This window comes from Sciurus vulgaris (assembly GCF_902686455.1).
Source record: "Sciurus vulgaris genome assembly, chromosome: 3".
In the NCBI taxonomy this organism is placed as follows: Eukaryota; Metazoa; Chordata; class Mammalia; order Rodentia; family Sciuridae; genus Sciurus; species Sciurus vulgaris.
This window is the reverse complement of record NC_136463.1, coordinates 36,049,681-36,071,915: the sequence shown is the minus strand read 5'-3', so window position 1 is coordinate 36,071,915 and position 22,235 is coordinate 36,049,681. Positions and strand designations below refer to the sequence as shown.

The window sequence follows — 22,235 nt, the reverse complement described above, 5'->3', positions numbered from 1 at the left end:
GGGCAATTTACTAAGGCACTGTCTCAAAATAAAACAAAAGGTTTGGAGATGTAGTTCAGTGGGGAAGTGGTTGCCTAGCATGAGTGAGTCCCTGAGTTCAATTCACAGTAATGAAAAAATAAAAAGAATGACTCCTAAGGTGATTTATGGACTTCAGTTGACTATAATGTATCGATATCAGTTTGTCAATTATAACAAAATACTCTAAAACATCATTGCTGAGGATAGGGAAAACTATGGTTGCAGGGGTAGAGGGAGCAGTACATGAGAATTCTGTACTTTCTGTTCAATTTCTCTCTAAAACTAACACACCACTCTAAAAATTAAAGTCTATTAATTTAAATGGATAAAAACAAAGAAAAAGTATATTCATCACTAAAAAAAGAATTTGAGAATATGATGAAATTTCTATCTAAAACGATGTACAGGACATACTTATTAAAATGTGTATTCAATTTAATAAGGATCATAGTTCCCAAAGATCACTCATGATCTCTATCCATGAACCTCACTCAGGATTATTATTTCTAAATTAAGGTGAACAAAGTATGAATTTCATCTCTTCTTATTTTCCAAAATGTTAAATTTTATAACTAACAAAATAAAATTTCGAGTTTTAGTTGAGTCATTGCCCTGGCTTGAAACAACTTGCGTTCTGCTTTGCTTGTTCTTGCAGTCTTCGGTTTCTGCCCTGTTGTGCGCCGGCAGTATGGCCACAAACTATTCAGACAAGTACTTCGATGAGCACTATGAGTACTGGCATATCATGTTACCCAGAGAACTTTCCAAAGGAGTACCCAAAGCTTATCTAGTGTCTGAAGAGGAATGGAGGAGACTTGGTGTCCAACAGAGTCTAAGCTGGGTTCATTACATGATTCATGAGCCAGAACCCCATAGTCTTCTCTTTAGACGACCTCTTCCAAAAGAGCAACAAAAATGAAGTCTATCTGGGATCATCAATTAAATCTTTTGCAAATTTAATGTATATGTGTATATAAGGTAGTATTCAGTGAATACTTGAAAAATGTACAAATCATTCATCCAGACCTGTATGAGCTTGTATTCTTCACAGCAACAGAGCTCAGTAAAATGCAACTGCAAGTAGGTTATTGTAAGGTGTTTAAGATAAAATTTCTTCTAGTCAGTTTTTTTCTTAATATAAGTGCCTGTTTGACATTACTTGTTACTTTTGTTAAATAAAGTTTGTATGTTGCATTTAAAAAAATAAATAAAATAAAATTTCAACCTAAAAATACTGACTTTTTAGCTTTGAACAAAACAATCCCTTGAAAACCTAATTTCCTTCAAACCAAACACTGGTATTTTTTACCCATAATTTACTCATGCCATAACCTAAAGATTAAGCTAATGAAATTTTAAATTTAAAATAATTTTTTAAAATTTTTTTTAAATTTAAAATTTTAGAACAATTGTTAAATTTTATAAATTCTAGCTTATTCACTGGATTTACTCACTATTAAATCATTTCTAATTCACTACATCAATTTCACAGGTAAAAAAAAAGAATCTTACCTGCAAAATAGGAAAAGTAGCAGTAGTGATGCCCATTTTGTATAAATTTAAGAGCATTTCATTTCCACTCCATATTTTACAAGATGATTCATAATCCCTTTCTACAAGATGTTCAGAGTTTGCTTCTAACCAACTAGAATAAAATAAAATAATTCTGTCAACCAGAATCATCCTTAAATGCATTATTTAACAGAACAAGAGAATTGTCATACAATGATTTGTATTTCTTGAAGCTCCCAGGACATAAATATGGATTAATTAACACCCTTTAAAACAAATGCATGTTTCATATTGTAAAATAAACATTTATACAGCTAAAAAATAAGCTTTATTCAGAAGAAAGTAACACACATGTGATTTCCCAACTGTAATTATGGATTCACAGTGACCAGTCTCTCCAAATGAGAGCCATGTTTAGATGGGTAACCCAAATGCACATAAAAAGAAATGCCAAACAATCTAATAAATCAATGTACTACATGTTAACACAAGAGAATTATTTGAAAATATATAAATGCATTAATTGATACATAGACACATTCACACATTCAATAACCTTTTCAATACCTATTTTATACCAGAAATTATTCTAAGTAGTAGAAATTGCAGAGTAGCAAGGTTCTTATTCTCACAGATATTTTAGTCTACTAAAGGGAAACAGAAATAAACACAGAAAGGAATACATGAACAAGAAAATATCTGACAGTGATATACAATATAATGAAAATAAACTGGGTTAATGTAACCTAGTTGCTACTTTAACTTGAAAGTCTATGATATTCTTCCTAAACTAACATTAACAACTGAATCCAAAATGTATCCAGTCATGGGAGGACCGGGGGGGGGGGGGGGGGGGGGGGGGGGGGGGGAGCCATATTCCATATAGCTAGTGCAGATTCTCAGGTAGTTAATACATGTATTTCTTGAAGAAACTGAAAGAAAGCCAATGTGGTTATGACAAAGGGCAGCAATGAATTAAGTCCTTAAATATGCTTAATTTCATTCATATTAAGAGAAATATAAATGAAAACTACATTGGGATACTACTTTTTACCTATAAAGCAAGGGGGAAGAAAACAACTTTCATGTTTGCAAACACTGCTAGCAAAAGCATACATTTAGTTCCCCTACTTGCCCATTTATTGTGTCAATTTTAGCAATAATTATGAAAACTACAAATAGAATTATGCTTTGACTCAATAATTCCACTTCAAGGAATTTTCTTATAGATGTAATTTTCATACACATGATATGGTATGTGTTCGAAGTTATTGATTACAGCAGTGTACTGTAAGCAAAAGACTGGAAACAACACCTGAGATTGTGAAATATATATTAGATCTTCTTCCCTGTTTCCTGGCATACAACTCCTAAAATCTTTTTGTTGAATGATAACTAGAAGCCCAGAGGTGGCTTTGAGGATAGAAACTATCACCAGAAAGATCAAGACAGGACAGGTATTTTGAGTTGATATGATTTAATCAATTAATCAATCATGGATGTGCAATGAAGTGTTCCAAAGGACAGGGTTTGGAGAGATTTCTGACAGTTAAATATAAGGAGGTTCCCAGAGGGGAATACACTATGACAGAGCATAGAAGTTCCATGCACCTTCTCACATACCTTGACCCAATCATCTCTTTACCTGTATCCTTTGTAAAATTCTTTATAACAGACCAGTAAATGTGTTTCCTTGAGTTCTGTGAGCTGCTTGAGCAAATTAACCAAATCCAAGAAGGGCATTATGGGAGTCATAATTTATAGCAGCCAGTCAGAAGCACACATGAAACAATCTGGAACTCACAACTGACATCAAAAGATGGGGGTTGGGAGCAGTCTTGGGATTGAGTCCTCCATCTGTGGAATTTCACCCTGTCTCCAGGCAGACAGTCTCAGAATTAAGCTGAGTTGAATTAAGGGATACCCAGCTAATGTCTAATGCTGCAGAATTGCTTGTTCCCTTGCAGGGAGAAATCCTCACACCTTCTACAGCCACAGAGGCTTCTGTGTTAACTGGTGTGACAGCAGAGAAAACACTTTTTTTTTTTTCCCAATGCAATTCTTTCTATGAATCAGAGGCTAATTAAGTAAATTATTGTACATCTATTCCATAGAATTCTAGGCAAGTCTATTCTTTTTTGTGGTGTGAGGGACTGAACCCAGGGCCTTGTACATGCTAGATAAGCACTCTACCACTGAGCTACACTCCTACCCCAAGCAATTATTTTTAAAACCACAAATGCTTCCTATATCTTGATGCAGAAAGATCTCCAAAATACACTGTTAAATGAAAAAAGCTGAATTAAGAGAAAAAAGAGTATGTATAGTATACCACCATTTGCACAAAACTGATGACTAAGAGAATATATTTATATTGGCTCATATATACATAAATATGCCCTGAATAATAAACTTGTTGAAAAGAACAGTTACTAAGCAGATAGAGGACAGGATGGGAAGGAGGTTTTTACTATATAAATTTGTGTAAATTTTATGTTCAAACCACGTTACTGTATGACATTCAGATTTTTAAAAACTACAAAATGAAGTAAAATGTCACAATACATGAAATGAAATGTAGAGTCGAGGGTTTCTCCTGAGAAAACTAGATTCTAGATCTACAACTTAAGTTTAATAAAAGGGAAATTATATAATGTAAATTTGAATAAAATTAGCACTAAATCCATTATTTAAGCATATGAAATTTTAGTTAATTAAAACCCATCAAACGAGAATCTTATTCAAATTAGAGAAATTTAAAAAAAGTCATTATCCAGAATTTTAAGATATATTAAATATGTCTAGCATGCATGGGGCCCTGGGTTTGATCCCTAGCAATATAAAAATAAAATTAAATACATTAGTCAAAACCATGTTTAGTTTCTATTCAATGTCCTACACACATCCATTGGAGCTAGTGAATTATCCTATTAAATTAGAAATAACATTCACAAATATTAACTTAAAAAAATCAATTATGTTTATTACATTCTTTTGATGAAGACAAAAGATTAGGATTAGACTAGGCTTTTTTTTTTTTAAAGTTTAACTGGTAAGGAACAACCCATTTCCTGAGTAGCCCAGTTAATCAAAGTTTGATCATTTTAAAATACCCTGCCATAATAAAACATGTCTTTACTACAAAGCTAACATGAATACATTAATAGACAAATACTCTTACTTAATGAGGCTATAGCACACAGCACGAAGGGGTTCATGGTCTTTCTTCCTTATATTATTGTTCACCAAACTATCTAGTTCATCTCGAGCAAACCGAAGCTGAACTTCGGTCACACTGTAACTTGCTGATTCCCGAGCACAGTCTTCAATGTTATGAGCTTCGTCTAAAATGACAACCTGTTCTTTCAGATTTATATCCATCTATAAGATAAAAGAATTTTCCTGTAAAACATTTAGCAAAATTGATTTAACAGCAGCAGACAAGAGATTTCATTTAAAAATTCATATGACATAAGCAACTGATTCTAGGCCTTAAAACTTCCAAAGCACTAAGGCCAACCAAATATCAGTTTTACATGGTACACTTTGCCATTTTTTACTCTCAAAACACTTTGCAGGGGTCTGGGGTTGAAGCTCAGGGGCAGAGTGCTTGCCTAGGATGTTAGATGCACTGGATTCAATTCTTAGCACTACATATAAATAAATAAAATAAGGGTCCATCAACAACTGAAAAAAAAAATACTTTGCAAACATATCAATGAAAAAACATGTATTAAGAGAGTATGAATCAAGGTACCACTGACTATATGGAAGGGTTTATAAACTCTCATGATGAAGAAGTTTCTGACATAAATTTAAAATAGAGTACAAACCCTTTCAAAGTAAAATAACAAGATTCAAATGACTCCCTAACTACTAATATAATGAAATGAAGTATTATGTTTGTTTCACTTTAGTCTTTCCTACAACCCTTCATTTTGAGTATTATTCTTCCCCAACTCCTATGTGATGCTGGTAGGACAATTTGTAATCAAGGGATATCACCATCCTTACAGCAGGGGTAAGGCTCATAACCTAGGGGTTAAATAATATATTCCATCCCTCTATGGTCAGAGTGACTTGGTCAAGTTCAGGAATGGAATGCAATCCAAGCTGTGCCAACCATAAAAATTTGAGGAGACTAATAAAGGAAAATGTTCTTTTCTCCAGATAAACTAGCTGCTTATGGTTATCTTTCTAACCACAAGAGCAGAGCTTGTCTGACAAAAAAGCCATCGCAATGAAGAGAGTCAAATACTTTTTTTAAACTCTTTTTAAGTTGGTTTGTGTCACCTGTAATTGGAATGAGTCCTGACTAATATAACAAGGAAAAGGCAAAAAGCAATCGCCAATGAGTTATTTTGAGAAAGTAATAATACACACAAAGTTGAAATGACTGAGAAAGAACCTGGAAGAGTACAAAATAGACAAGGGTTTTAAATATGAGCAACTGGTGGCCCTATTACCAAAACTAATACAGATCCAATGCAAGTTCATCAAAATACCAATGACATTCTTCACAGACCTAGAAAAAACAGACCTAAAATTCATTTGGTAGAATAGAAGACCCAAAATATACACAGCAATCCTGAGCAAAAGAAGTAATGCTGGAGGCATCACAATACCTGATCTCAAATCATACAACAGAGCTATAGTGACAAAATCATACAACAGAGCTATAGTGAATGGTATTGACATGAAAATAGACACAAAGACCAATAGAATAGAAGACACATAGACAAACCCACATAGTTAGTCATCTGATACTTGACAAAGCTGCTAAAAATACATGTGGAGAAAAGGTCTTTTAAACAAATAGTGCTGAGAAAACTGGATATCTGTATGTAGAAGAATGAAACTAGATCCCTAACTCTCACTCTGAACAAAAATCAAATCAAAATCAAAACTTAAGAATTAGACAAGACTCTTTGCAACTACTATAAGAAAACATAAGCTCAACACTCCAACATCTTGGTGCAAGAACTGATTTCCTTAAAAAGACCCCTAAAGCTCAAGAAATAAAATCAAGAATCAATAAGTGAGACAGCATCAAATAAAAAAACTTCTGCTCTATGTAAATTTATGATTACACAAATGGTATGCCTTTATGCCATGTACAAACAGAGAAACAACATGTATCCCATTTGTTTACAATAAATAAATAAATAAATAAATAAATAAATAAAATTCTGCACAGGAAAGGAAATGATTAAGGGCATGAAGTAAGAGGCTACAGAATGGAAAAAACCTTTGCCAGCTACTCCTCTATAAGGGATTAATATCCAGAATATAAGAAAAGCTTAACAGCAAAAAATCAAAAAACAAAACAAAAAAACGACAAAAAACCCAGTTGATAAATGGGTAAAAGAACTAAACAGACATTTCTCAAAGAAAAAATACAAATGGGCAACAAACGTGAAAAAATGTGCACCCTAGCAAACAGGTAAATGCAAATCAAAATTACATTGCCATCTCACTCCAGTTAGAATGGCAATCATCAATACAAAAATTAAATGCTGGCAAGGATGTGGGGGAAAAGTCTCACATTGTTGGTGGAACTGCAAATTAGTACAACTACTATAAAAAGTAGTATGGGAATTCCTCAAAAGAACAGGAATAGAATCACCACAAGACCTGGCTATCCTACTCCTCAGTATTTATCCACAAGAACTAAAATCAGCATACTGTAGTAAAACAGGCACATCAATGTTTATAGCAGCACAATTCACAATAACCAGCCCAGGTACCTGGCAAGAGATGAATGGATTAAGAAAATGTGGTATATCTACATAATGGAATTTTACTCAGCCATAAAGAAGAATAAAATTATAGTATTTGTTGGTAAATGAATGAAATTAGAGAACATCACACTAAGTAAAATAAGCCAGACTCAGAAAATGAAGGTTTGAATGTTTTCTCTCCTATGCAGAAGTTAGAGTGAAGAAAGGGGGGAAAAAAAAGAAGGCAGGGTTATATCATAAAGACTGAGGGAATATCATGGAGTAGAGAGAAGAGATCCAGGGGGAGAGGGGAAGGACAGGAAAAGGAAGGAAATGCAGAATGAAATTGACAAACTTCTGCTCTGTACATGTATAAATACACCACAATGAATTCCATCATTATGTTTATCTATAAAGCACCAATTAAAAATGAATAAATAAATAGAAGACGAGTAGAGTAGGAGGAGGAGGATAGCAGGAAGAAGGAAGATAGGGAACGTAAGGAGGGAGGGAAGGAGGCTGCTCTAGGGACTGATGGAGCAAACTAAATTTCACGCATGATGCACGTATGATTACGTCAAAATACCTACTATTACATATAACTATAATGCAATAATAAAAGAACTTAAAAATAAGCATTTGGATTAAGACGAAGAAAAAAAGGGCAGAGCATTATACCTCAACAGAGGTATCATCAAAAAGAGAGATATAGGAAAGAACAAGGTATCTTCAGGGAACTATAATTTCTGAAGGGTTCAAGTTGGGATTTTAGTAGAGAAGTCTGAAAAAGTAGATCTAGGTCAGAGTACTGAGTATGTTGAAGCTAAATTTAACAAATATGGACTTTAATCCCAGAACAAGAGAGCAACAGGAGATATTGGTAAGGGAAGGACATAATAAAATAATGAGATGACTGACCTAGCATTGATACGTACAATGGCTCCGAGGGAAAACACTGAGTTAAAAGGCAACCAATAACAGGTAGGATCACAGGGGTGCCACTAGCGGTAGTAAACACAATGACTATTAATTTTAAAGTTAAAGAACTAGAAAGCTAGTAAAAAGTGTAGTCAAATCTAAAGAAAGAAATAACATTCCAGTACACTGATTTACTTTTTGTTTTATGCTGTTGTAACGGAATGTCTCTAAAAACAAGGCAAATAAAATCAGAAGTGCATTTCTCAAAAGCTCACAATGTATTCTATCAATACAAGTCCATCCAAAACAGAAAGTTGATTCTTTGAAAATGTAAACAAAATAAACCTTTAGCCACACTAACAAAGAAGAGAGAGAAAACTCAAATTATTAAAATTCATGATGAAAAAGGAAATATCACAACAGACACCACTAAAATACATAACATAATGAGAAGCTACTTTGAATCTATATTCCAATAAAATAGAAAATACCGAAGACATTGACAAATTATGATCCTCCCAAACCGAACCAGGAGGACATACACAATTTAAACAGATCAATATCAAGCAAAGAAATAGAAGAAGCCATCAAAAGCCTAGCAACCAAGAAAAGCCCAGAACCAGATGGATTCTCAGACGAGTTCTATAAGACCTTCAAAGAAGAACACATTCCAATACTTTTCAAAGTATTCCAGTGAATAGAAAAGGAGGGAACCGTACCAAAGTCATTCTATGAAGCTAATATCACCCTCAAACCCAAACCGGACAAAGACACATCAAGGCAAGAAAACTTTAAACCAATATCTCTGATGAGTATAAACGCAAAACTCCCTAACAAAATTCTGGCAAATCACATACAAAAACATGTTAAGAAGATAGTGCACCATGATCAAGTGCGGTTTAACCCAGGGATGCAAGGTTGGTTCAACATCCACAAATTAATAAACGTAATTCATCATATCAATAGCTTTAAGGTTAAGAATCATATGATTATTTCAACAGATGCAGAGAAAGCGTTTGACAAAATACAACCCCTGCATGCTCAAAATACTAGAAAAAATTGGGATAGTAGGAACATACCTCAACATTGTAAAGGCTATCTATGCTAAGCCCATGACCAACATCATTCTTAATGGAGAAAAACTGAAAGCATTCCCTTTAAAAACTGGAACAAGACAGGGATGCCCTCTTTCACCACTTCTATTCAACATCATCCTTGGTATACTAGCCAGAGCAATTAGACAGACTAAAGAAATTAAAGGGATATGAATAGGAAAAGAGGAACTCAAACTGTCACTATTTGCCAATGACATGATTCTCTATTTAGAGGATCCAAAAAACTCCACCAGAAAACTTCTATACCTAATAAATGAATTCAGCAAAATAGCAGGATATAAAATTAACATGCATGAATCTAAAGCATTTTTATACATAAGCAATGAAACATCTGAAAGGGAAATGAGGAAAACAACTCCGTTCACAATAGCCTCAAATAAAATAAAATACTTCGGAATCAATCTAACCAATGAGGTGAAAGATCTCTACAATGAAAACTACAAAACATCGAAGAAAGAAGTTGAAGCAGACCTGAGAAGATGGAAAGATCTCCCAAGTTCTTGGATAGGCAGAATTAACATTATCAAAATGACCATACTCCCAAAGGCACTACATAGATTTAACGCAATTCCAATTAAAATCCCTATGACATTTCTCATAGAAAGAGAAAAAGCAATCATGAAATTCATCTGGAAGAACAAAAGACCCAGAATAGCCAAAGCGATCCTGGAAAGGAAGAGTGATGTAAGAGGTATCACAATACCAGACATTAAACTCTACTATACAGCAAAGTAACAAAAACGGCATGGTATTGGCACCAAAACAGATAGGTAGATCAATGGTATAGTATAGAAGACACAGAGACATACCCACATAATACACAAAGGCGCCAAAAACTTACAATGGAGAAAAGATAGCCTCTTCAACAAATGGTGCTGGTAAAACTGGAAATCCATATGCAGTAAAATGAAATTAAACCCCTAGCTCTCACCCTGTACAAAACTCAACTCAAAATGGATCAAGGATTGAGGAATTAGACCTGAGACCCTTCACCAAACAGAAGAAAAAGTAGGCCAGAATCTCCATCACATTGGCTTAGGACCAGACTTCCTGAACAAGACCCCATAGAGCAAGAAATAAAAGCAAGAATCGATAAATGGGATAGATTCAAACCAAAAAACATATTCTCAACAAAGGAAACAATCAAAATAATGTGAAAAGAGAGCCTACAGAGTGGGAGAAAATCTTTTCCGCACACACTTCAGACAGATGACTCATCTCCAAAGTTTATAAAGAATTAAAAAACTTTACACCCAAAATACAAAGAACCCAATCAATAAATGGGCTAAAGAACTGGGCAGACACTTCACAGAAAAAGATATACAGGTGATCAACAAATATATGAAAAAGTGCTCATCATCTCTAGTAATTAAGAGAAATGCAGCTCCAGGCAGCCTTGTCCCCCTCCAGCTGCAGGCTTTTTCCACGGGGCGATCCAAGATGGCGGACTAGAGGGTGACTGCATCTCCAGTCGCTCCAGAACCCAGGATTCAAGAAGGGGAGGCATTGAGAGACTCGGACTAAAATAGAACCACGGGGTGAGTCTCTGCCACCCCGTGAGGCTCAGCTGGGCGGCAGGCCCGGATTCTAGTGGCTTATTAGAGTAGGACAGGGCAGATAGAGTCTCCCTCAGGCAGCTCTGTGCACTCTGGCGGTGAGCTACTCCCACAGGGACAGAATCTCCAGCCTCTCGGAGCAGGCCCCCCAGTGAGAGCCTTTGGGCACAGAAGCAGCGTGGCCAGCTCCGGCCAGCTCCGGCCCGCCCCACTGCCAGTTCCTCCGGCCCGCCCGCGGGTTGCTTCAGAGACCAGCACAGGGCGCCAGGGACTTCCCCAAGCAGCCCAGCCCCTTCCGGCAGGAAGCACCTCTCTAGGCTAGCTTCTCGGGGCAAACCGCCCAGTGAGAGCCTGTCTACACAGAGCCAGTCACAAGTCCCCAAGCCAGTGGAGACCTCCGACCTGCAACCAGCCTCTGTGACCAGGGCTGGGCAGCAAGAGACCTCTCCAGGTCTCTCTCCCTGGAACCAGTAGCGGGCTAGGGGCAGCGTTCTTCAGAAGCACTGCATTATCAAATGAATCCAAGACTTCTGGCTACTGAAGGCTGGTAGGTGATACACTGGAAATCTACAGGGACACTATAAGCCAATAGAGGAAATCTACAATATCACAGAGTCCCACTGACATCTGACCAATATGAGAAAACAAGGGAAGAAGATGTCCGAAACAAACCTAGATACTATATCAATAAAACCCAATGACAGCACAGCAGAAGAAATGTCCGAAAGGGAGGTCAGAATGTACATAATTAAAACAATCAGGGAAGCAAACGAGGAGATGAAAGAACAAATGCAGGCATTAAATGAACGTACCAATCAACAGTTAAAAGAACAAATAAGGGAAGCAAAAGAACATTTCAATAAAGAGTTAGAGATACTGAAAAAAAAAAACGAACAAAAATCCTTGAAATGAAGGAAACACTAAACCAAGTTAAAAACTCCATAGAAAGCATAACCAATAGGATAGATCACCTGGAAGACAGAACCTCAGATACTGAAGACAAAATATTTAATCTTGAAAACAAGGTTGACCAAACAGAAAAGATGGTAAGAAATCATGAACAGAATCTACAAGAATTATGGGATATAATGAAGAGGCCAAATTTAAGAATTATTGGGATTGAGGAAGGCTTAGAGAAACAAACCAAAGGAATGAACAATCTATTCAATGAAATAATATCAGAAAATTTTCCAAATCTGAAGAATGAAATGGAAAACCAAGTACAAGAGGCTTATAGGACTCCAAATATGCAAAATTACAACAGACCTACACCAAGGCACATTATTATGAAAATACCTAACATTCAAAAGAAAGACAGAATTTTAAAGGCCGCGAGAGAAAAGAATCAGATTACATTCAGGGGAAAATCAATACGAATATCAGCAGATTTTTCAATCCAGACCCTAAAAGCTACAAGGGCCTGGAACAACATTTTTCAAGCCCTGAAAGAAAATGGATGCCAACCAAGAATTTTATACCCAGCAAAACTTACTTTCAGATTTGACGATGAGGTAAGATCCTTCTTACAAAAAGAAAGCCAGCATTACAGAACATTCTCAGCAAAATATTCCATGAGGAAGAGATGAAAAACAATGATGTAAATCAGCAATGGGAGGAACTAGCCTAAAGGAATAGCCAAATAAAGGAGAAACAAAATCATGTCAAAAAACACAAATGAGTCCAATGACTAGGAATACAAATCATATCACAATAATAACCGTGAATGTTAATGGCCTGAACTCATCAATCAAAAGACACAGACTGGCAGATTGGATTAAAAAGAAAAATCCAACAATATGCTGCCTGCAAGAGACCCATCTCATAGAAAGAGATACCCATAGACTAAAGGTGAAAGGATGGGAAAAAACATACCATGCACACGGACACAGCAAAAAAGCTGGAGTATCCATCCTCATTTCAGATAATGTGGACTTCAAGCCAAAACTAGTCAGAAGGGATAAAGAAGGACATTACATACTGCTTAAGGGAAGCATAAATCAGCAAGACATAACAATCATAAATATCTATGCCCCGAACATTGGCTCATCCATGTACGTCAAACAAATCCTTCTCAATTCCAGAAATCAAATAGACCATAACACAATAATACTAGGTGATTTTAACACACCTCTCTCACCGCTGGATAGATTGTCCAAACAAAAATTGAATAAAGAAACCACAGATCTCAATAACACAATCAACAATTTAGACTTAACCGACTTATATAGAATATACCATCCAACAAAGAACGAATACACTTTCTTCTCAGCAGCACATGGATCCTTCTCTAAAATAGACCATGTTTTATGCCACAAAGCTACTGTTAGCAAATACAAGAAGATAGAGATACTACCTTGTACTCTATCAGATCATAATGGACTGAAATTAGAAATAAATGACAGAATAAAAAACAGAAACTTCTCTAATAGTTGGAGATTAAATAAGACACTATTATATGATGAATGGATAACAGAAGACATCAGGAGGGAAATTAAAAAATTCTTAGAGGTAAATGAGAACAAAGACACATCATATCAAAATCTCTGGGACACTATGAAAGCAGTACTTGGAGGAAGATTTATTTCATGGAGCGCATTCAACAAAAGAAGTAGAAATCAACAAACAAATGACTTAACATTACAGCTCAAAGCCCTAGAAAAAGAAGAGCAGACCAACACCAAAAGTAGTAGAAGACAGGAAATAGTTAAAATCAGAGCCGAAATCAACGAAATTGAAACAAAAGAAACAATCCGAAAAATTAACAAAATAAATAGTTGGTTCTTGGAAAAAATAAACAAAATTGATAAACCCTTAGCCACGCTAACAAAGAGAAAGAGGGAGAAAACTCAAATTACTAAAATTCAGAATGAACAAGGAAATATCACAACAGACACGAGTAGAATACAAAAAATAATTAGAAGCTATTTTGAAAATCTATACTCCAACAAAACAGAAAACCTCGAAGACATCAACAAGTTTCTAGAGACATATGAATTACCTAAACTGAACGAGGAGGACATACACAACTTAAATAAATCAATTTTAAGCAATGAAATAGAAGACGTCATCAAAAGCCTACCAACAAAGAAAAGTCCAGGACCAGATGTGTTCTCAGCCGAGTTCTACAAAACCTTTAAAGAAGAGCTCATTCCAATACTTCTCAAAGTATTCCATAAAATAGAAGAGGAGGGAACCCTCCCAAACTCATTCTATGAAGCCAATATCACACTGATACCTAAACCAGACAGAGACACATCGAGGAAAGAAAATTTCAGACCAATATCCTTAATGAACATCGACGCAAAAATTCTCAACAAAATTTTAGCAAATCGCATACAAAAATATATTAAAAAGATAGTGCACCACGATCAAGTGGGTTTTATCCCAAAGATGCAAGGTTGGTTCAACATCAGGAAATCAATAAATGTCATTCACCATATCAACAGACTAAAAGTTAAGAATCACATGATTATTTCAATAGATACAGAAAAAGCATTTGATAAAATACAGCATCCCTCCATGCTCAAAACACTAGAAAAAATTGGGGTAGTGGGACCATTCCTTAACATTGTGAAGGCCATCTACGCTAAGCCCATGGCCAATATCATTCTAGATGGTGAAAAACTGAAAGCATTCCCCCTAAAAACTGGAACAAGGCAGGAATGCCCTCTTTCACCACTTCTATTCAACATTGTTCTTGAGACTCTAGCCAGAGCAATTAGACAAACCAACGAAATTAAAGGGATACGAATTGGAAAAGAAGAACTCAGACTACCCCTGTTCGCTGATGACATGATTATATATTTAGAGGAACCTGGAAATTCCACCAGAAAACTCTTAGAACTCATAAGTGAATTCAGTAAAGTAGCAGGTTACGAGATCAATGCTCATAATCCAATGCATTTTTATACATAAGTGATGAATCTTCAGAAAGAGAAATTAGGAAAACTACCCCATTCACAAAAGCATCAAAAAAAATAAAATACTTGGGAATCAATCTCACAAAAGAGGTGAAAGACCTCTACAATGAGAACTACAGAACACTAAAGAAAGAAATTAAAGAAAACCTTAGAAGATGGAAAGATCTCCCATGTTCATGGATAGGAAGAATTAATATTGTCAAAATGGCCATACTACCTAAAGTGCTATATAGATTCAATGCAATTCCAATTAAAATCCCAATGATGTACTTTACAGAAATAGAGCAAGCAATTATGAAATTCATCTGGAAGAATACGAAACCCAGAATAGCTAAAACAATCCTCAGTAGAAAGAGTGAAGCAGGGGGTATCGCAATACCAGATCTTCAACTCTATTACAAAGCAATAGTAACAAAAACGGCATGGTATTGGTACCAAAATAGACAGGTAGATCAATGGTACAGAATAGAGGACACGGACACAAACCCAAATAAATACAATTTTCTCATACTAGACAAAGGTGCCAAAAATATGCAATGGAAAAAAGATAGCCTCTTCAACAAATGGTGCTGGGAAAACTGGAAAACCATATGCAACAGAATGAAATTAAACCCCTATCTCTCACCCTACACAAAACTCAACTCAAAATGGATCAAGGACCTCGGAATCAGACCAGAGACCCTATATCTTATAGAAGAAAAAGTAGGTCAAACCTTCAACTCGTTGGCTTAGGATCAGACTTCCTTAACAGGACTCCCATAGCACAAGAAATAAAAGCAAGAATCAACAACTGGGATAGATTTAAACTAAAAAGCTTTCTCTCAGCAAAGGAAACTATCAGTAATGTGAAGAGAGAGCCTACAGAGTGGGAGAATATCTTTGCCACTCATACTTCAGATAGAGCGCTAATATCCCGAATCTATAAAGAACTCAAAAAACTCTACACCAAGAATACAAATAATCCAATCAACAAATGGGCTAAGGAAATGAACAGACACTTCACAGAAGAAGATGTACAAGCAATCAACAGATATATGAAAAACTGTTCAACATCTCTAGTAATAAGAGAAATGAAAATCAAAACCACCCTAAGATTTCATCTCACCCCAATTAGAATGGCGATTATCAAGAACATAAGCAACAATAGGTGTTGGCGAGGATGTGGGGAGAAAGGTACACTCATACATTGCTGGTGGGGTTGCAAATTAGTGCAGCCACTCTGGAAAGCAGTGTGGAGATTCCTCAGAAAGCTTGGAATGGACCCACCATTTGACCCAGCTATCCCACTCCTTGGCCTATACCCAAAGGACTTAAAATCAGCATACTACAGAGATACAGCCACATCAATGTTCATAGCTGCTCAATTCACTATAGCCAGATTGTGGAATGAACCTAGATGCCCTTCAGTTGATGAATGGATAAAGAAACTGTGGCATATATATACAATGGAATATTACTCCACCATGAAGAATGACAAAATTATGGCATTTGCAGGCAAATGGATGAAATTGGAGAATATCATGATAAGTGAGATAAGCCAATCTCAAAAAACTAAAGGACGAATGATCTCGCTGATAAGCGGATGAGGACATATAAGTGGGGGTAGGAGGGGTTAGTGTTAGGGTTAGGGTTAGGTTTAGGGTTAGGGATAAGGAGGGTGGTAAGAATGGAGGAAGAAAGGACCGTATAGAGCGAAAAGAGGGGTGGGAGGGGAGGGGGGAAGGGAAAAAATAACAGAATGAATCAAACAACATTGCCCTATGTAAATTTATGATTTTTAATTAAAATAAAATTTTAAAAAATTGTCAAAAAAAAAAAAGAGAAATGCAAATTAAAACCTCCCTAAGATTTCATCTAACTCCAATGAGAATGGCTGTTATCATGAACATAAGCAACAATAAGTGTTGGCGTGGATGTGGGGAAAAAGGCACACTCATGCATTGCTGGTGGAGTTGCAAATTGGTGCAGCCACTCTGGAAAGCAGTATGGAGATTCTTCAGAAAACTTGAAATGTACCCACCATTTTACCCAGCTATCCCACTCCTCAGTTTATACTCAAAGGACTTAAAATCAGCATACTACAGTGATGCAGCCACATCGATGTTCATAGCAGCTCAATGCACAATAGCTAGATTGTGGAACCAACCGAGATGCCCTTCAACTGATGAATGGATAAAGAAACTGTGGTATATTACTCAGCCATAAAGAAGAATAAAATTATGGCATTTGCTGGTAAATGGATGAAATTGGAAAATATCATGCTAAGTGAAACCAAAAAGCCAAAGGCGGAATGTCTTCTCTGATAAGTGCATGACAATATATAATGAGGGGAGTTGGCGGAAGGAAGAGAAGAATGAAGGAACTTTGGATAGTGCAGAGGAAAATGGGGTGGGAGGGGGGTGGGGGACAGAAAGACAGTAGAATGAAACAGACAGTATTACCCTACGTATATGTATGATTACATGAATAGTGTGAATCTACATTGTGTACAACCATAGAAATGAAAAGTTGTACCCCATTTGTGTACAATGAATCAAAATGCAGTCTGTAAAAATAAAAGATTTTAATTAAAAAAAAATACAAGTCCATAAAAAACAACATGGTTTTTTTAGAAAAATTTTTTAAAATAATTCTGACTATTTATGAATGAAAAGAAGGACAATTGGCAATGTCTGGAGACATTTTTGATGGATACACCTGTAGGGATGGTACTGGCATCTAGTAGGTAAAATCTGGGATGCTACTGAATATCTTGCAATGCACAAGACATCCCACCACAATAAAGAATTTTCAGCCCAAAATGTCTACTGTTAAACCCTGCTATCATCCCACATCAGTTCCTAGGTCCTTAAAATTTCTGTTATTTTGAAAATTAAAATGACTAGGTCTAAAATTCAGTTTTTAATACACCTTTTAATGTTTTCAATACTTTATGTAAATATATTAACAGAATCTCAACATTAAACAAAAACAAAGACATTAAAATATCCAAAAGCTTTTATATTCTATATATCCTCCTAAGTAGAAAAAATGTTCTAATTTTTACATATATACTCACACTTTCCCTTATTTGTGCATCTAGAAGATAGTTATAAGGACAAAATATGACGTCAGCATCTTGTATTAGTTCTCGAGCTGTGTAATATGGACATGCCTTTAGTTTTTTCCCCAGGCTTACAAGTTCTTCTATATCCCAGGCTCTGCACATCCCTTGAAGAGTCTGTAATGTGTGCTGATCACTAATTTTATGAACACCATGATAGAAGTAGCAGAATTTTCCCTAAAAACAAATATGCATAATCAAAATATGAACCCATATTGGGATAGAAGGAATAAAATTAGTTTATCTCAGAATTTTAGAAACACTGTTAAAGTCACAAGGCTAATGTTTTATGGAAGAGATATATTCCCCATATTTTAAAATGGAACTTCATATTTGCTTGTTTCTGAGAAGAGGTCTCTGTTGCCGAGGCTCCAGGACTCAAATGATTCTCTTGCCTCAGCCTCCTATTAGCTGAGAGCACCATCACACCTGGCTACAATCACAACCATTTTAAAGAGATAATAGTTGACTCAGAATTAGAAAGAGCTCCTGATTAGCTAAGTTCCAGATATCCCATATTAACTCGAGAAAAATATTTTAAATTTATGTTTGTGTGGCCTTGTTTTGACCAAAGTGATATTAGGCATAAAATATTCTGGAAGGATACAAAGAAAAATGGTGTCACTGGTTGATTTTAAGGAAAAGAATGAAGGAACTTGGGCACTGGCACAGTTGAGATTTTTCTCTACAGACCCTTTTGTACCCTTTTTTGTGTGTAGTGCTGGGGAATCAATTTAAGCTATGTGATAGTATTCAAATATAAATGAGAAGGAAGAAAGGTAGGCTGGACCATTTCTGGGGAAAACTTAAGATCACTACAAAAAGCAGAAAATACAAAAGGGTACCCCCTCAAAATCCTAAATTATAATTCCACAACACAAAAATGTACTATTACCATTTTGATGTATTTTATTTCATATTTCCTCTATATGTATGTTATTTAAAGATAAATCTCTACAATACAACCCAATGTTAAAATAAGAACAAAAATTTCCCCAGGAACTGAGGATTATTAACAGTCTAACCATGATAAATAAATATTTTTATTATTTTTCTCTGCTTATTTTATTAAAGACAATATCAGAAAAATCCTCTCATAATGCCAGGTATTATTTCATTGCCATACACACACATACACACACACACACACACACACACATACATAGATACACATGTATGTATATATTCATATTTAATTAATATATTAATTTAACATCTATGTTAAATTAATGTGTCATAGTTAATCAGTTTCCTTATTACCAGACACTTAAGACAATTATCAATTTCTGCTTTATAAATAATATAGTAAATAACCTTATGCCCATTTCTAAATATTTCTTAATATACATTTTTGGAAATGGCACGGGATCAAAGACAATGAAATATTTTTAGGTTTCTTGAAAACATCACCAAATTATCCATCAGAAATTATATTCCATTTTACATTACCCATTTCCACATTCTTATCAACACTAATATTATCTTTTCTTCTTTGTCTATTTTAAAAGTGAATAACACTTTCTTGTTTTTATTTGTATTTTTTAATAGTTTCTAGCAAGATTTAACATTATTTTGTCTGAATATTCACAAGTTCAACCACGCTGGACATGATGGCACACACCTGTAATCCCAGCTACTCAGGAAGCTGAAGCAGGAGGATCACTAGCTCGAAGCCAGTCTCAGAGACTTAGTGAGACTATGTCTCAAAACAAAATGAAAAAAACAAATAGATAAAATGAAATTTTAAAAGGGCTGGAGATGTAGCTCAGAGGTAGAGCACCTCTGGGTTCAATATCTAGTATTGCAAAAAAAAAAAAAGGAAACAAAAAGTTCAGTGGTAATTTCTATTTATTTTGTTACCTACTGAGATCATTTTAAATTCTATTATTGGAGGTAAAAAATTTTATCGCATGTATTAATAATAAAAGGTGTTTGATAAAACCCAGTCCTAGCACAAAATTAGTATAAATATAAATTCACACCGTTTAGTAGAAGTATAAACTTCTAATAGTAGAAAGTACACAGGCAATTTGCCAAATTATGAAAATTTTAAATTATACCATTAATATGAATATATATATTTTATATATATACATATATAATATAGATATCCACACATTGCACTGTTTAACAGATAAAAAATTGAAAACAAACCTAAAGACTACCAACCATGGCAGACATGTTAATAAATTAGGGTAAATTCACACAGAAGCTATAGCCCTTAAAAATGAGTTAAATTTGTTTGTGTGATGATGTGTTAGGCTTTCTGAAGACGAATGTTAAGTGAGAAAAATAGATATTGAATAATGTGTATAAAATGATTAAGTTCATGTAAGTTTTTTTTTTTTAAATAAATATGCAAAGCCAAGTACAGTGGCACATGCCTTTAATCCCAACAACTCAGAAGGTTGAGGCAGGAAAATTGCGAATTTGAGGCCAGCCTCAGCAAGTTAGTGAGGCCCTAACCAATTTAGTGAGGCCCTGTCTCAAAATAAAAATAAAAAGGGTTGGGTTTATAGCCCAGTGGTAGAGTGCCTTTGGGTTCATTCCCCAGTACCACAAAAAGAAAAAAAGGATAAAGAAGAAGTATGCATATATTACAGCAAATACAGTTTCTAAATGTTTTGGCAAATACACATAAAACTTCACAGTAATTTCCTTGAAGTAACCAGGTGAAGGGCCAGGGGAGCTCCTTTTTTTATTTTATCCTTTTCTATAACTCTGGATTTCCTAACCATGTACATGCAATTACTTTTCTGTTTCAATTATTCAATAATAAGTGGTAGAATAACAGGCCATTTTAATTTTCATTAATTCCATGTACTAATAAAAAATTAAAGGTGATTTTTGAAGTAAAAAATATCTTTCCCAATGTATCCTTAACAAGTGAAAAATTCACACACACACACACATATACACACAACTATTATCTATGAATCATTCAAAAGGAGAATGTTTTGAAAACATACATACATCATTACATACATTAATGTGCCAAACTGCTAGAAACAGAGTAAACATAAAAGGTTCATAATCTATTAATAATGCCAGCAAATCAAAAGATAAGACATGAACAGCTGAAGACTAGTACTCCCAAGATTTTATATTCAGCCATGCTCAGGGGAAGTCCAAAGTATTTAAAATAATTAAGAGGAAAGGCCTCACCTAAATATATTTATTTAGTTCATTTTCTACGTTATTTTTCATTTACTTTGTCTAACATCTACTACTCCTTTTTTCCCCTTCATACTGTGTCAACTTCCCCATACTTTAATGTCAGCTTTCCCTTTTGTTTCTAGTGGAATCAAAATAGCAGTAGGGTAGGAGTTAGAGAACTTGAGTTCTTGTTCTCCCTTTCTTGCTAATTACTTGTGTAACTAGGCATACTTTAGGGCCTATTTTTCTCATGTGACTAAGCATCAAAAGAGTAGCTGAACCAGAAGCCTTTTAAACATTCCTTCTGATTCAGTGACTATACCATCTCTGAGGTTCTGTGATTTGAGGATCCAGAGATAGATGGAGATGTGCCAAATATCATTATACTGTCTGATACAGACTCATTTTAAAAATCTGATGTTACCATTTCTAATTCCAACTGTCTTGCATACAATTTCAAAAGTGTATCTTTGTACAAAATGATCACTAAGGTCCTTTGAATTCTATGATTATGAACTGGTAAGGCTACATTTTAACAAATAACAGATATTCTATATCTAAAATATTATTTTATAATTCTCATTTCCGGTTCTAGTTAAAATCATTTTTTCTTAATTAAAACAAAAATTAACCTTTAATAGACAAGTGAATAATTTTTCCAGTATGAGGGCACTTTAATAACACAGTGAACAAAAATGTGTGCCTTCAGATCAAGCCAAAAAATCAGAAAGTTTACACTTCAAGGGCACTTAGAAAGACAGCCTTGTACAGGCTGAGAGCAAAACCAGAAAAGCTCATCCATTTTAGCAGTGTAACACAACCCTGAGGCGAGTCTGTCAATTGAAGCATTATCACACTTTAAACTCTTTTCACTCAAACTGTCAATTATCTATTTATCATTTCGCTTTGGTGATTCAGTCATAGTAAACATAGACACCTATGGTGACTTTGTAATTGGCCCCCATTACAATACCAAATTACTCTGAGGGCTTGGGAACAAGAAAAAGAATGTTCTGTGAGGTAGCATTCTGAGGTAGAATTAGGTCAAGGCAAACTATAAACAGGTATCTTCAATTATTCATATCACTAATATTCAACAACAAAATACTTGTTCACTTTTAAGACAAACTAAAGGTCAATAAAAAATTCTGAACATTGAAATCTATTGAATTTTTATTTTTACATGTTTTAAATTTATAAGAGTAAATATCAAT

The 22,235-nt window shown here is 35.0% G+C and overlaps 1 protein-coding gene across 1 annotated transcript in view; it reads right to left on the bottom strand.

Moving 5' to 3' along the window:
- The window catches only part of BRIP1 (BRCA1 interacting DNA helicase 1), a 182,801-nt gene that overhangs the window by 121,886 nt on the left and 38,680 nt on the right, over positions 1-22,235 (bottom strand). The window contains 3 exon segments of the mRNA XM_079131358.1: positions 1,534-1,666; positions 4,715-4,914; positions 17,821-18,042. Coding sequence (XP_078987484.1) covers positions 1,534-1,666; positions 4,715-4,914; positions 17,821-18,042 — 555 coding nt within the window.